The sequence below is a fragment of the Eublepharis macularius genome, chromosome 6, assembly GCF_028583425.1.
Source record: "Eublepharis macularius isolate TG4126 chromosome 6, MPM_Emac_v1.0, whole genome shotgun sequence".
NCBI classification, from domain to species: domain Eukaryota; kingdom Metazoa; phylum Chordata; class Lepidosauria; order Squamata; family Eublepharidae; genus Eublepharis; species Eublepharis macularius.
The window spans coordinates 44,003,567-44,020,941 of NC_072795.1; the positions used below are offsets into that span (position 1 = coordinate 44,003,567).

At 42.2% G+C, this 17,375-nt stretch overlaps 1 protein-coding gene across 1 annotated transcript in view; it reads right to left on the reverse strand.

The window, feature by feature from the left end:
- The window catches only part of NYAP2 (neuronal tyrosine-phosphorylated phosphoinositide-3-kinase adaptor 2), a 185,559-nt gene that overhangs the window by 16,156 nt on the left and 152,028 nt on the right, over window positions 1-17,375 (reverse strand). Inside the window, exon 6 of the mRNA XM_054984159.1 lies at window positions 14,522-14,625. Within this exon, the coding sequence (XP_054840134.1) occupies window positions 14,522-14,625 (104 nt within the window). The remainder of the gene's footprint in view (window positions 1-14,521; window positions 14,626-17,375) is intronic.

A 17,375-nucleotide genomic window follows, 5' to 3' on the forward strand; every position in this document is an offset into this window, starting at 1 on the left:
AGATGAAACAAGTAACGTTCTATTCATAGTTGATTTATAAATAGGCTCTTCTTTATTTTCTTTAACGGAGGTGAAATGACTAATTATACATAATCCCATGCTTTCATGAATTTTTGCTTCATGCCATTTTTAATTATTATCATTTTTCATTTATAAATAATATTTTATAAAAGTGTTGCCCTGAGTAAAACATAAATGTACACCAAAGGAGAAAAGAAAGTGATTAATTTTTTTCCCTTTTCAACAAAGGCACGAAGTAGGCACAGAAGAGACACATAAAATGCAATAATATGTTGGTCACTTACTTATTTTCCTAACCTGATCAAAACCATTATTTGTACTCAAAAGATTCTGGAACACTCAATTTTGTTCCTTTTCTTGTCTTTTGTTTTTAAAGTGAGTTGTGTAAATTATGAAAAGGAGGCCTTAAAACAGCACTTCCCTGACAGAGTAAGCAATGTTACAAGATAAAATAAATATATAGTCAACCTATGGATATGCATAGGGTTATCATGTCACTTTAATATCTGTTATTAGCATATATTAATTCCAAGTATTTTTCATTACACTATTAAGGTAGTCCCTGTAAGTTCACTTGAAAGTTTGAATAGCATTAAATATGATTTTTACAAGAGCAGTTAAAAAGTAGATGGACCACTTCCAGTTAATATTTTGGTTCTCTAAATATGCGAGAAAAAGAAGTTCTATAAGTGTAAATTTGACAAGCCCCAATAGTTTTGTTCCAACTGCATCAGACCAATGAAACAGTCAAACTGTTTCTTACCAATAACCACATTTCTCTTAATGTCCAAACACTGTCTCAGGAGTTAGGAGCATTATTATTATTTGAGAGGAGTGGAAATATTTGAGGTCTTTTATTGCACATATTTATGTCTGCATAAATTAGAGTATACTTATAGGAAAGTGAACACCTTGATCCTAAACACATCTATTTAGAAGAATCTCATTTTAATGGAAGCTGCTTCATATGTATGAGCTTAAGACTGACATTGAGGCTGCATACTTTAAAGTACATTTAACGCAGCCTAAATCACCATGGAAGACTAGAAATATGGGGGGACATAAAATGAATCATAGGATCTTCCACTGGGTGCCAGTTTAGGATTAGAAAATTCCTGGAGATTTGGGAGGCAGAGCCTAGGGAGGATGGGGTTTAGGGCAGGGAGGGACCTCAGCGGAGTCCAGAGTCTCCCCCCGCCCCTGCAAAGCAGCCATTTCCTCCAGGAGAACTGATCTCTGTAGCTGCCCTGAACATCAGTTGTAATTCCAGGAGATCTCCAGCCATTACCTGGAAGTTTGCAACCTAAATGTGGAACCTGTGCCCATTATCTGATACATTGGACTACCTACAAAAATGCTCTCCTCTCCAAGCTTTCAAGAGTCACAGCTACTGAATTTCAGAGGCCAAAAGTTAAAACTATAGGTAAATCAGACAAAACCCTGAATATTAAATCTGTCATTGGTTAATAACTGGATTGGAAACCTCCAGTGAAGACCAGGGCTGCAGAGCCAGGCAATGGCAAACCACTTCTGATAGTCTCTTGCCATGAAAACCCTGCCAGGGGTTGCCATAAGTCAGCTATGACTTGAGGGCACCACACACACACACACATTAGTTAGTAATTAATATGGCCAAGGGATAAAAGTTGCTATTAGAAACTGAACTGGGCACTTTAACTCCTTGGGACTGCACACATGCCCTCTGAAGACATTTGATAATGCCCACTAGTGTAGCCAAGGGACCTTTGAACCAACATGGCAATTCATATGTTCTCAACAGGAAAAGTTACTATGTTGAAACCACCTGTTTTTAATAAAACATTAGTACAGCAAAGCCAAGCATCAAGAAATCACTGGATGCTGCCTAGGTAATAAAATGCATGACTCATTAGACCCACTGGTTCTAGACATCTCCTGTGCACTTCTGTCTTCCATGTCCCATCATTGCTCTGGCACAATCTCCAGCTTTATCTTGTGGTAGCTGAACTTTAGTCTGTTTTGCAGCGATATCCCATGCAACCTCCAGTCCTCAAACCCATAGATGTTAATAGGGTTTGACTATAACAATTCTACATAGTATCACACTGTTAATTAAGTTGGTCTTCTGAGCTTGTCCCTGGCTTCCCATTACTCATCTTTGACTTGACTCTGGTTTCTTGCAGTGGAATCCTAAGCAAAGTCCTAAGTCCACTGAAGTCAATGCACTAAGAAGGGTGTAACTCTGCTTAGGAATGCACTATTAGAATCTGTTGCCTCTGTTCTTCATTCCTAACCACATACCTAGTCTCACATATGACACCTCCCAGAAGACTAGGATTTCAGCTTGGCTTGCTTTCAATTATGTCTCAGGTTAAAACCCCAACCATCTCTGTTTTATAGGGGGCAACGTAGGAGTTTAAAAGAAACACTTGTATTTAGAAAATGGGCTTCAGCAGCACAGCTAGCTGGCTTACACAAAAGACTTTGCTCTCACAGAACTTGCATTTAGACCTGGGGGAGACATGGCACCAAGCCTGTGACCGTGACCTCTCACATTCCATGCCCTCTGTCACAGATAAACTGGGTCTCTGGCTTGTACGATATTAGCAATCCAGGCATCTATGGCCTGAGAGTACCAAACCCTGGTGTGTTAACATTGTATGCACAGACACCAGAGATCAAATTTATACACAACACAAGAGTGCATAGATGACTTTAAAATGCTTTTTAAAAAAAAGCCCGGAATCATGTTTACCTAGTTGTCTCTATAGCATGATCAAAGACAATGAGCTGTTTAGTCATATCCCTGCCAATTTAGCTTGAGCAAAACATGGAAATATTACAATACCAGATGCACCATGGGGATAAAAATACTGTGACAGCAGCAGCACAGCTTTCCTGCATGATAGACGATGCAGCTTCCTGTGCCAGTAACAAACAGGCAAGTCCTGAGTATGAAGAATGTTACATTAGTGCGGAGGCAAGTGGCTCCTCTTCAATATGAGAAGGGAGTAGGAAGAGAGGTGGACTCCCTGTTGACATTCTGTGGCCCTTGCAAGCAACTTGTTTAATTTTGGACCCAACTGAGATTTCAGAACTGAATGTAGTGCCTAACATAAGGCAGTCCTATGCTCGCCACTACGCTCCTCCAGGCTGTTGGTAGTAAATGTAAAAATTCTAGGCTAGCTGACAATAGGATTGTTCCTCTGTTAGGGTAGGAAAACATTTATCCTTGGCAAACTAAAATACTATAAAGCAAAGTAGATCAATATTGCCCTCTAATGGTCACATGAAAATTGGCAGGCTAAACTGACAATAATTGTGTCAAGGAAATGGGGGATGGGATCATAGACTGTTTTACAGTCTACATGGGACAAAAAATTGTTAGAATCTTAAAACTGTTACTAGACTTGACTATTGTAATGCACTATACATTGGTCTCCTATCTAAGTTAACTAGGAGGCTTCAATTGGTTCAAAATGCTGCGGCTTGACTGTTAGCAGGAGCGAGCAGGAGCTTGAACATCACTCCCATCCTCCAGTTACTCCACTGGCTACCTATCAGCTACTGTGCTCAATTCAAGGTATTGGTTATTACATACAAAGCTCTTCATGACCTTGGCCCAGCATACCTACGAGATTGTCTCACTCCTTATGTCCCTCCACGGCAGCTTCGCTCATCTGAACAGGGTCTCTTGCAGGTGCCAGCCTGCACATGGGCGAAATCAACTGTAGCCCGCACATGGGCTTTCTCTGTGGTGGCCCCCACCCTATGGAATGGTCTACCTGAGGAGGTCAGGAGAGCCCCCACTCTCCTGGCATTCCACAAATGATACAAAACCAAATTATTCAAAAAGGCTTTTCACTCAGCTCAGAGGGAAGTATTATAGGGAGGGGTCTCAAATGCTTCACTAATGAGTTAGGGACTGTAGACTTCACCACTGTTGCCTTGCATATTATCTGTTGCTCAAATATGTACTCTTATACTACCTGTACTTCATGTTTATCTAATGTCAGTCCTAGAATTGATTATGTTCTGCTTCAGCAAATCTTCAACTCTGTATTGAATCCTTGCTAATGCTACATCCTTGTAAAATCCTATGACATTGTTGTGGAAATATCCTTAACACTGTATATAAATGTCCTTGATAATGTATGGAAATGTTCCCGATACTGATTGTACTAATCTCACGCTATGTAATACGCCTTGAGTCTCAGTGAGAAAGGCGGACTATAAATAAATAAATAAATAAATAAATAAATAAATAAATAAATAAATAAATAAATAAATAAATAAATAAATAAATAAATAAAAGATCTCTGGAACTTCCAAGGACATATGGGGCTGACTGAAAAATTCAAGCATATGTTGCTATGTACCATAGATTCAGAATTCAGATTTTGGTGGTCAAACAGGTTTACAGTTACAAAGCCACAAAAGTGTCTGAAACTGGTTATCAGCACAGCATTTATACTATCTTGTTCCAGTAGCATTGCCAGATCACCTAGTAGCCTGCATCTTTTCTGTAGCACCACCACTGTCATCTCCATGTTTGTCCTTTTCATTTGTTTCCATCCCCTACCACCTTTCCCTACTAGAGACCCACTGCTCCTGTCTGGTGCCTACAAAACATCTCAGCAACATCTAGTTTTACCATGGCCACCCAAGCTACTGCTAAATTCTCCTTCCTTGAGGCAACAACAGTTTCTACTAAAAAAAATCCCCCGCCCCACCATTTAGCTTTCTGAAGCTGACAAGCATAGAAATTTCACGCTTGATTGCAGTAGCAAGTGAAGGCTGAGCAGCTTTCATAATTGTGACAATTCATGGGTCGGAGGGAGAATGAATCACTGGAAAGAAAAGGGCTGTCGGTCCCAGGGGAACATGCTGGGGCAGAATTCACGGATAGGTCTTGCATACTAGTAGTGCCTTTAAATTGACTGAACTTAACTTCTTTCATCATGGTACAGCTGAAATGTTTTTGATGCATTTATTTATTTTCCACTTTTCTTCACAATGTTGACCCCAAGTAGCTTCCAATAATTTTTTAAAAAACCTAGCTACAACAAACAGAAGGGGGGAGGTGTCTGAATACAAAGCAAAGCTTCCTCTCTGTCTCTGCTGGAAGAACTTCTGCTCAGGTCTAAACTACAGCTTTCAGGCTAAAAGCTGAAGGATAAGAGCCTTTTAGCTCTTGCCCTTTGGCTCACACCTTTGGGCACATCCAGGCCTTAAGTACGTGTCAGCAGAAAGACAAGCTTAGCCAGATGTAGCTTCTCCTGCCAGAGAGTGATCCTTATAATATTTCCTCCACTAGCATTGCTTTGATTTGATCTAATTTACCACCCAGTGAAGCACCTGGCAGTCTGCCTTGCTAATTCTGCATCATTTACACACATATCAATGATAATTTTTTTTAAAAAACCCTTGGAAATCTGATCATGCTCCTTCCTTCGTTTTAAATGAAACAAAATATGCATCTAAAGAAGTGTTCTCCAGCTCCACCTGGTGGTGTATTGTATGAAGAAAGAAGAAGAATGTGCTGACTAGTCCTAACCGACTCAGGGCAACTCCAAGTATGGGGTGTTCAGGGCAAGAGATGAGCAGAGGTGGTTTGCCATTGCCTTCCTCCACATAGCAGTCCCACTTTTCGATCCAAGTACTGACCATGGCAGACCCTGCTTAACTCTCAAATCCTTACAAACTCGGGCCAAATGGAGCAATAATCCACTTCTCAACTGTAAACTGGAAAAAAAATCTCAAACAACTTTCCAACATGTCATATTCATTGCATAACTTGGTATTTGTTATTACCATGGTGAAAATTCCTGTATTTGGCTTGCAATGCTGACTGCTGAGAATTCGGCAACCATGAATTAATGGATAAACATTCTTAGCGCTACTATTTTCCACCAATATACTCAGATTTAGACATCAGATTCCACAGACTGCATAGGATTGATGTTACTCCCTGCTAGAATGCCTTACCTACCTTTAGACATGTATTAAATGCAATGGTGGGAAGAATTTAGATCACATTTGCATGTTCAGCTGATAGTCCAGATGGCATAGAGAGCCCAAGGTGTGGATTGTGTGGAGAAAGTGCTTGTGAAACACTTCACAAGCTAACTAATAAATTCCAGCCTTTGAAGGGCTGTGTTTTGGCTGTGTTAAATCTACTGAGACCTAGTTTGGTGTAGTGGTTAAGAGCAACGGAACTCTAATCTGTAGAACCAGGTTTGATTCCCCACTCCTCCACTTGAAGCCAGCTGGGTGACCTTGGGTCATTCACAGCTTCTAGGAGCTCTCTCAGCCCCACCCACCTTGCAGGGTGTTTTGTTGTGGAGATAAATAATAACATACTCTGTAAACCACTCTGAGTGGGTGTTAAATTGTCCTGAAGGGCAGTATAAAAATTGAATGTTATTATTGTTTTTATAAGCTTCATTAGTAATTCAGGCATACACATGAGAGTATGTAGTTAAGAACATAAGAAGAGCCCTGCTGAATCAAACTAGTTTTACATCTAGTCCTGCACCCTATTTCATATAGTAGCCAACGAGTTGCTATGGAGACTCAACAAACAAGACACAAAGGCAGGGCCAGATCTACGGTTGCCAGTGCCCAGCGCAACCGTAGTCAGGCTCCTGGCGCTGTGTGATGATGTCACTCCAGTGACGTCATCATGCTGGGTGCCCCGCCCCCGCAGCAAGCCGGCTGTCCCGGCGCGCCGCGAAGCTGGCAGTGGCGGCAGCGTGAGTGGCTGGGAGGCTGCCCACGCTGTTCACCTGCACCGCAGGATAAGGGGCGGCCAGCTTGCCGCGCGTCCCTTGTCCTGGGGAAAGGCAAACGGTGCAGGTGGCCTTCCAGCCACCTGTGCTGCTTTTTGCCTTTCCCGCAGGACAAGGGGTGGCCGGCTTGCTGCGCGCCCCTTGTCCTGAGGAAAGGCGAATGGCGCAGGAGGCCTCCGAGCCACTCACACTGCCGCCGCCGCCGCCAGCTCCGCGGTGCGCTGGGACAGCTGGCTTGCCGCAGGGGTGGGGGGGGGAAGGCAAACAGTGCGGGCAGCCTCCCAGCCTCCCGAGGCAGGCAAAAGGCAGTGCGGGTGGCTGGAAGGCCACCCACGCCATTTGCCTTTCCCCAGGACAAGGGGCGTGTGGCAAGCCGGCCGCCCCTTGTCCTGCGGGAAAGGCAAAAGGTAGCGTGGGTGGCTGGGAGGCCGCCCGTGCCGTTTGCCTTTCCCCAGGTGCGCACCCAGGGCTGCGCGCTCCTGGGGCTGGCAGCTGTGCCCGGCATCCCCTCTTTGGCGGTGCCGGGGGCAGACTACCCCCCCTGCCCCCCCATCGATCCAGCCCTGCACAAAGGCCAAGTTTGTCCCCCTGATGTTGCCTCCTAAATAGGGTATTTAGAGGTTCTGCCTCTGAATATGGGGGTTCCACTTAGTCACCATTGCTTGTAAGCATTAATGGCCCTCTCCTTCATGAATATACATGCAGAGGAGTTAGCCGTGTTAGTCTGTGGTAGTAAAATCAAAAAGAGTCCAGTAGCACCTTTAAGACTAACCAATTTTATTGTAGCATAAGCTTTCGAGAATCAAGTTCTCTTCGTCAGATGCCTGATACAGAGACTGGTCAAATACAGAAGAGCAGGAGAGAGAAGAGGCAATTAGGAGGAGGAAGGGGGAGGGAGCAATCAAAACATTCCTTTGCTAGTATATGTATATTCTCCTTCATGAATCTGTCTGTCTCTGTCTGTGCCATCAAGTCACTTCTGACTTATGGCAATGACTTACAAATTAATGACCTGCAGAACATCCGCTTTGCTCATTAATCGCTTTGCTCAGGTCTTGCAGATTGAAGGCGACGGCTTCCTTTATTGAGTCAATCTACCTCATGTTGGGTCTTCTGCTTTTCCTAACATTATTGGCTTTTCCAGTGAGTCTTGCCTTCTCATGATGTGATCAAAGTTATGACAGCCTCAGTTTCATCATTTTAGTTTCTAGAGAGAATTCAGGCTTGGTTTGATCTAGAACCCGTTTGTCTTTTTGGCTGTCCATGACATCCTTAATACTCTGCTCCAACACTACATTTCAAATGAATCAATTTTGTTCTGGCTCTGCAACCCTAGTCTTCATTGCAGGTCTCCCATCCAATTACTAACCAAGGCCAACTCTGCTACGCTTCCAAAATCTGACAAGACCAGGCTTGCCTAGGCTATCCAGGGTCAGGGCAGTAATGGGTAATAATATGAATGATCTTGATCGCCACTGACACTTCATTACACTTCAGGATCTTTTCTAGTTCCTTCATGGCTACCCTTCCAAGTGACAATCTCCTCCTGACTTCTTGGTTGCAGCCTCCCTTTTGGTTGATGATTGAACCAAAGAATATAAAGTCTTTAACAATTTCAATTTCTTCGTTGCCAGTTTTAAAGTTGTGTTATTCCTCAGTAGACAGTAGTCATTAATTTTGTCTTTTTGATGTTCAGCTGCAATCCTACTTTGGCACTTTTTTCTTTAACCTCCACCAGTAGTCATTTCAAGTCTTTACCATTTTCTGCCAGTAACAGGATGTCATTCTGAGCCGGATGGCCCAGGTAGTCAGATCTCATCAGGCCTCAAAAGCTAAGCAGGGTTGGCCCTAGTTAGTACTTGGATGGCAGACCACCAAGGAAGTCCGGAGTCGCTACGCAGAAGCAGGTAATAACATGCCACCTCTGTTTGTCTCTTGCACAGAGGGCCTAAATCCAGCAAGACCATGACCTGCCACCAGTGCATCTTCAGGACAGAAAAAGTACTAACTGTCAAGATTACTACTGCCTTTCAGCTGGCAAAAACGCGGCTACCTTCCAGGTTGCAAGACACTCTTTTTATTGCCCTTGCTATTTATACTACTGCAGGACCTGCTGCTATTGATTCCATAGTGAAATGGTTTGTGCCTGTGTGGATGTTGAAAGCAAAACAACAGGGGCCACTTACAGACAAGGTCCTTCTTGGCCTGCTTAGAGGAAGAAAACTCTGACTTATAAAGTATCAAAAGAAAAACTTTTTTTTAAAGGGAGCCTGATGAGGAATGAAAACAATCCATGCTGATAATTATCAGTTTGTTTGAAAAAATAAGGATGGAAGGAGAAAACAGCCGGAGAGGTTTATGGATCCTAGAGGGGAAGAACTGAGAGATGGGTAAGACTTCCAAATTGCCCCCCCCCCTTCCTGGATGATTCTTTGAGGGTTGTCAGCCCGTCACTATATCTAATAATGAAGCAGCTAATCTCATTATATTAACAAAGGCAGCAAAGGTAGTGGATTCTGCAGTCTGGAGTCACTTCCTAGATGCACAGAAAAGGAGCCAAGGAAAACGTCAGCCTTATCAGCAATGTATTTATTCCAGGATCTCAGAATGTTGGAAAGAGGAGAGAGTCAGGAAGGCTCAAGCCTCTGAAAGCTACCCAAATGCAGTGTTTAGGGTACCATGCACACTGTCATGTACATCAGCTACAAAGTAGGCTAGACACATGCTAAAATCTGACTTCTAAAGTATTGGCCCCGAAATGCCAAATAATAGCCCAAATAAAAAGGCTCTGTAATGCTTTTGAAAAGAGTAAAACTGAACTTTGTACGTCTATGGAAGAAGGGGTTCTATAGCTCTGCAACAATTTCTTAGCATCAACTTCAACACCATACCAAGGAAAATGAAGAAGACTTTTATGTGATAACATTTTCTACTGAGGAGGGTCTGTTCTGATCAAGATGACACCCTCTCCCACTGTTTGCTGTTTCATGATCTATTATTTTGAAAACATGGGTCAATTAGCAGTATTACTTTGTGGCAAAATATTTCTGTTCCTGTCCCCACACTGCTATTAGGACCATTTTAGTTTATCCCTTCCTCTCAAGTAGCAATCCATTAACCCTGCATCCAGTTTCCAGGGAGCAATTGTGCAGTCCTGCCCCTAATCTGACTGTACCAAGTTTGAATTAACATAGAAAATCTCTTGTTAAGATTTTCTCTTGCACATTGAAAAGCAGAGCTTATTTCTACTGGCATTATAGCGCCAGCTGCTCTATATAGAGGGAATAGGGGCCATGAAGTTGCAATGAACAACCAGAATAGCAACACAAACTGTATCAACACCACAGACATTATACTTCTATTCCACAATACAAAAAAAAATCACAACAAACCAATGCCTAAAAAGGGTAGGGGCATAATGGGGGGACTTGCGGATGGCTACTGAAATCACCTGGCCACTGCACAATAAGTGGTTGGAGTGGAACCATCACCATTATAGATAAAATGCTCTTAATCCTGCCCGAGGTAGACAATGCATAAAACATTTCAAAAGAAAAGACCAGAACAAAATAGGCCTTGAATTGTCCAGTATATTACATGCTTGATTTGTATGACTTTTGATTACTCACATTGGTTTGCTACAAAGATTAACATAAGGGGCTTCTCTAGTAAAATTTCTGCACAAGTTCTAAAGGAAGTTACAAGAATTCCAGCAATATCAGCAAAGTTTTACATGTCTCCAGCTGCTATAGGTTCATTCCTAAAATTATTTCTGCTCTAGAATATCTTTTGAGTATCAAGGGCAGGTGTTAGAATTTGAAGGCAATAAGAAATTTTCTTCCAGGGACTTTTTACAACACCAGACAGAAGAAATGTAGGGATTTTCAAGGCTTTAAAAGAATTTATAAATGACTGTAACTCCCTCCAAGAGGTTTCATGTATCTTTGCATCCAGCAAGCAAACCAAATTGCAACCAATTCACAGACATCAAACTCAGCTGACTCTGCATTTTCTATGCCTGCCATAAGATGGCACTGTTGCTTTCTGTTCAAACTTAACAGCTGTGGATGATTTCTGGTACTGTCGGCAAAATAGGCTGAAAGTTTGGGAGGGCAGGGCTGATCTCAGTTTGGAACAGGTTCAGGGGCCAGAATGTATAAATATGTCTTCCAAGCTCCTCTTTCCAAATGTCAGCATCATTGTTAATAAGTAGAAGGAGGGTGTAATCTACCAAGCGTTCACTAACGGCTTTATATATTATGATAGGATATTAATATGGAGTTATTTCTTCATGTTCGGAGCCTATTAGCATACCACCTTCATAAAATACAACTTCAGTTTAAAAGTGGCCCGCCTAGGCCCACACACACACACATGCATCACTTGACCTCTTTTTATCTGATTTCTCAGCATTTAACAATGTCCAGCCAAATGTGCGAACTCTCTCCATTTGAACACAGTGTGTGTTTGAATTGGAATCGGGTGAGCTGGAAGTCCTATCTCTGGGGATTGGGGAATCATCTGTGATGACTAGTTCACATACTACTTAAAGTGCCCCCCTAAGCAGAGTAACAACTTTCTAAGTCAATTAACTTCAACAGAAGGATGTCAGACTGCTTAGGATGACCAGTATGCATGTGTGAACCAATCCATAGAGCTTATGCCAGAGTTCATTTTGTATATTTCATAGTACCTTTTAGTCAGTGCTCTATGTTTATGCTATGTGGCATCCATGCAAAACACTTGTTCTGCCATACACGTAGCAATGTGTAGCTGTAACATTAGGACCCAAGGATCTGTTGCTGACGCTGTTTTCCAATCCTCCCAAAGGAAATGGTATATTCAGAGACACAGAAAAGGACCGCAAGTTATCATGCTATACTTTTGAGTCAGCCTAACTTCTTGACTGTTTTCTGAGCTGCTTTTACCAGAGCATGGGGTTTCTACTAGTTCCTAGTCTTTGCAAATACACTTACTAAGAACTGTGTAACAAAAGAAGGAGGTAACAATCAGATATTACCTTTATATTTTTGATATGAGCAAAAGATATTAATAACACTTAAGTGAGGTCCCCGTTTCACCATTTCTTGTGTCCTAAACACATTTCATGTTTTTCATCACTGTGCAGGTCATTTTATTAATTTTCATTCTTGCACTTTGTGTAAAATGTTCCTGGATATGATTTCAACATTCACCTAAGAAAATTAATTATTACTTTCCCCCCTTTCTCCAAGATATATACATACACATAGAAGAATTTTTCAGCTGACTTTTTCTCCAAAGCCTAAGAAGCTTTATATGTATTTTTAAACAATTAAATAGTAAGTAACCATATTTATTCTTGGTAGTTTCTAAAAGGTTCTACCTACTTAACTACTTTAGCTTGCTATTTGCCTATCTATCCTATATCCTAACATTGTATCCCACTCTCCCAATGTTCTGTCACACTTGTGTGTGACTGAGGCAGGGTCTACATCTATACAACTGAAGTACTCAAATGCTGAGGTGGGAGAATGGCCTCAATGGGTGGTTCCGCACATACAGCAGAAGAATGTGTGGTTGAGGCTGAGGTGGTAGTATGAACAGCACTGGAGTGTGGGTAGGGACCCCTTTTTTGAATGTTCTGTTACCTCACTACATTACAGGCTGAAAATTAGCAGATCAGCAAGCAAGGTTACAACCTTTATTACTCATGTGCTAGGTTTTTTTTTTTGTTTTCACATGCAAGGAATTCTTACATGATGGAGCATTCAAAAATGCCTCCCCCCTCCCTGCTATCTGAATCAATGCCATTAATCACAGGAATTTATCCATTCTGCTTTATGTGTAGATCAGGTGGTGTATGGGTGGGAGGTATCATATCTGAATGCTCTCCCACATTTAAAAAACCTCCTTGGGAAACAGAAAAATAGCACAACCGGTTCTAAACCTGCCTTATGCCAATTCTGTTTGTTTTTTTACTACTTGGAGTGATTAGCATAGGGAAACATTAAAAAAATATGATTCCCTAACTGAAGTGTTACAGACCATTTTACCACCTCAGAATTCCATCCTCTTAGAACTGAAACAGACGTGATGAGATACCTAGGTTCAACTCGTGTTCTCTTACCTCAAGGTTTGTCGGGAAGTGTAGGCGTCCTTTCAGGTTAAAGTTTATGCCGCTCCAAGCCACGCAGCTTCAAATGGGGGCCAGGTGAGCAAAGGGGAAGATGCAGCAATGCCCTCACCCAGCCCCCACAGATTGACGCCAGGCTGCACAGGGAGAGCAGGAGGAAAGGCGTCCAGAACATTGCTGCATCTCCCCCCCCTGCTCACCTGCCCCCCACCTGAAGCCGCATGGCTCAGAGCTGCATAGCTCACTGTCGCTCTGCCGGGGCTGGGCAAGGGGTGGGTGGAGCAATGGTCTGTGCGATCGAGGTAAAGGCAGAGCACTCCGGGCTATGCAGCTCAGGGCCATGTGGCTTTGGGCAGGGGCCAGGCGAGCGATGGGAGGAGATGCTCTGGGCACCTTTCCTCCCGGCTCTCCTGGTGCAGCCAGGCGTCACTCTGCAGGGGCCAGGCCGGGTGAGGGGGGGGAGATGAAGCGATGCTCCATGTAAGCGGGGAAGGGAGAATGCTGTGATGCACCTTGAGAGCGGGAGGAAAGGTGCCCCATGCCTGCACTTCCCTCCCTTCTGCTCTGTAAATGCTGAACTTTAACCTGCAAGGACACCTACACTTCCTGACAAACCTTGAGGTAAGAGAACACGAGTTGAACCTAGGTATCTCGTCACGTCTCTTTCGGCTCTTATTCTATGGCAGGTGAGACCAGACTGAAGAAAAAGAACCCAGGGTGAGACTCTACAGACACAGGCTGCTTGGCAACAGGTTGTAACTTGAGATATGGTATGGGGAGAGGGCTAACTGCCCCACCCAGATCCAGCCTCCACCAATATCAACCTCATGAATCAAGTACAATGGTTCTCTATACAGAGAACACACTGCACTGCTGAACTGCAGTCTATCGGCCTTCCCTTCATATATACCCTGCTCACCATAATGATTTTGCTAGTTTATAATACGCATAATTGTAGGAGATTATTTAACAGTTCCATTCCCGTTACATGTAAGTGTGGGATGAAGAAATTTGAGCTGCCCCCTGGAAACAGAATGTATTGCTGTAGCACTCAAATATAATTCATGTATACTACATTCATGCATTAAGTTCAAAAATAAATGCAAAACTGGAACATATTTTACATTACAACAGGTCAGATTTCAAATGGTTATATACAAGTCATTGAGAAATATAGTTGAAAATGTTTTACTCAAGATGCTTTAAAGCAATCTACATTATAAACAACATCGATTAAATTTATCAAATGCTGATAAATTTTTAAAAGTCTGTAGAAAAATACACCGGACAGGACCAAATTAAAAAAACACACACACACATTCAACTAGTATGTATATTAAAAGGTCAACACGTTTCTCTTATAGAATGAAGAGGAGACAAACAAGGATTTAAGAACTGATGGCAAAGAAAGTCCTGCCAAGGTGCTGGAGGGTAGAATTTCTTTGCTGATGGAAAGAGAGGGAGAGACACGCACACACATACAGGCATTCAAACAGAAATCAAAGCAAAACATAGAATAACCATTTACAGTAACAGAGGACAGACACACATAGAGATGAGGAAATTTGGCATGTTGCATCACAGGAAGTCATTCACGATTGGCTAACGATGGTACCTGGCTTGGTTGCAGGTCACTGGCTTGCCTGAGAGGAGTAACAGAGGGAGGAGGCACACCTGATGTGGATGCTGATCGTCCCAATCGGCAGCTCGCTTTAGGTTCTGGAAAGGAAAGGAAAAGAAATGAAATCAACAAGCAGAGTTTGGGAATTCCTTGTCCTAATAAACCTAAACTTGGACAGTCATAGAATCATAGCATTGGGAAAATTGTTTGTTTTTCACTAGAGGTCTGCATAATGAAATTCCTGAGCTGAAGGTATACATAGAAATAGCCATTTGAGGTCATTACCTTGATTTTCTGAAATGGTAACATAAATCAAGGTGCTTGGGAATTTTTAAACCCTCTACCCTGAAGAACCTCTCCCTCCCCCCAAAGTTCTAGCAATACTGCATGCTCTGGTGATTTTCATTGATTCCATTGAGTTCCTGGTAGATGGCACTCCACCCCCCTCCCCTTGAAAAAATACCCCAAAGGGAATAATGACAGATCAGTGGGGGGTGGGGGGATGGGGGCGGAATGTCTGCAAAGGAAACCTCCAACACTTTGTGAAAGAAAAGAAACAACAGACCACAACATGAAAGGAGAGCAAATATAGATTGTTCAGCAGAAAGCTATTTTTTTTATTGCCAGTTAGTCACTGTAAGAGTAAGAAAATGAAATGAATGCAACAGTTTGTCCAGCTGTAGCTTTCCTGCTAGACTGCTGCTTGACGGCCATATTAAGAAGCAGTAAAGAAAAGTGCAGCTGTGCAGAGGCGTACGTATTTTAGGGGTCTGTAAAATCAAAACCCTTTGTTCCATCTGCTTGAAACTTAGGAGGCCTTTAGATTAGAGAGAGGAGCATTTTCTGTGCAAATATGTTGCCATTATCTTTATAAATAGCTGCCCCAGAACCTCATAATTTTATCTGAACCTGAAAATAATTGTATAGAACTCCAGAACCTTGACAAACATGAAGATTTGAATTAAAACCTGTAACATCCTACCTAGAAATAAGCAATCATGATACCTCCCCCTACCCACAGCCTGGATCTGAAATAGTAATGAAAATTTTCTTGGTGCATACCCCTAATGTTCACCTCTACTTTCTCTGCCAATTCTCTGATAGAACTGACTAGACATTGTCCAACTGTTCTCAACTTGTTCTTGTTTACAAAATCTCAGTCCACAAACCCTTTGATAATCCATTAGGGATAAGTGAATGTTTCTTCAGTTCTTTTAAAATATTCATTTATATATTTATCAACAGTTTTGGTTCTCGGCTTTTCACTGTTGGTTTTGTAAACTTATTTATATTGTGTAAGCATATCTATTTTATGGTCAAATGTAGATAGGGTTACTTGCGACCTGTGATCAGGAGAGTTTGGGGATATGGATGTGATTGTACTAAAACCAGAGGCTCCCCTACAGGAAATATGCTGCTAGAGAAAATCTTCCGCTCTCTACGTTTAACAGTGTACAAAGTGTAAAGTGCGTCTAATAAATAGCACAAAATGCAAGCAATAAATAGTTAAATACAATAACATCAATAACAATCCCACAATTACAAAATTTCATTAATTGCATAATAGCATCAGGTAAATCATCACCACAATCTGTGTAAATTTCAAAGGTCATCTCTGACTGGTTCTTCCCATGGCTCCCTCGGTCCAATTCAATCTTTCAATAATAAATGGGTCTTTCAATGAACACTGTTTGTAGTGTTGAATTCTTGTGTCCTGGGTTCCTGAATGGAAATCAAGCTGTGGGACGCCCACTGGGAAGGCTGTGCCCAACCAACTGCTAGCCGTGTTTGTTTTGCCCATAGGGCTTTTCCAAGGGCAATTATCTACAAACAAAATACCAGACTGACCTGATAACACTGTTGTGTTTAATACCAAAATACAGTCAACAATGCTCACAGTTTTACTTACATCTTTGTAACATTCAGTCATACACCAGAGGTACCTCCTACTTCCAACGATGGATGCCATTTCCATGGCATGTTAGGCACATGCTATCTTAAATATACAAACCATGTAACTTAAAGGGACCACACAACAAATTTCGACCCACATTCATCCTAAATGAAGCAGGATAGAGCCCAGTCCTGACTGAGTCCAAGAGGTACTCTAGACCCCAACTCAAAAATCCACCATGATTCTCGATGGAGCAGCTGCCTTTGTAGAATCCTTCCCTACCACAAACCGCTTCTAAGATAGCAAATCTCAATTCTCGCTCATTACGATGACATTGTAAATAATGTGTGGTTAAAGGAGCCTCTTCCACTTGTCTCTGGATTTTAGACTGGTGTTCTTATATTCGTATCCTCACTGCCCGGCTTGTACTCCCTACATAAATCTTCCTGCATGGGCATTCTATGAGATACACAACTCCTTGTATGTTACATGTTGAGAAATCCCTGAGATGGGTCACTCTGTGGGGCTCCTGCAGAGTAATACTGTAGAGTAATGCACTATATCGGTGAAAAAATGGAAGTGATGTGATCATGCCAGGGCAACACTCTAGGATGCATCCAAACTCTGGTGTTTAACTGGAAGTTAAACTATATGGTTTAACTGGAAGTAACATCACATGTTTGTGTGATGTTGAGAAGCCTACTTCATTTTTCTCTTGCCAGCCTGTTAAACGGTAGTGGGAAATGGAGGGTTCAGGTCACACAAGGACAAAGTGAAATTAAAAAGACTGTGTTTGGATTGAAACAGCCAAAACATGGAATCCTTTATTTAGATTTCTGGGGACTATATACGATTTATTTATCATCTCTAGCCCCTTCCATTATGGAGATATGCCTAGGGGCTAGAGACTGGGGGTGTGCAAAATGAAAAAACAAGCCAAAAATATACACAGAA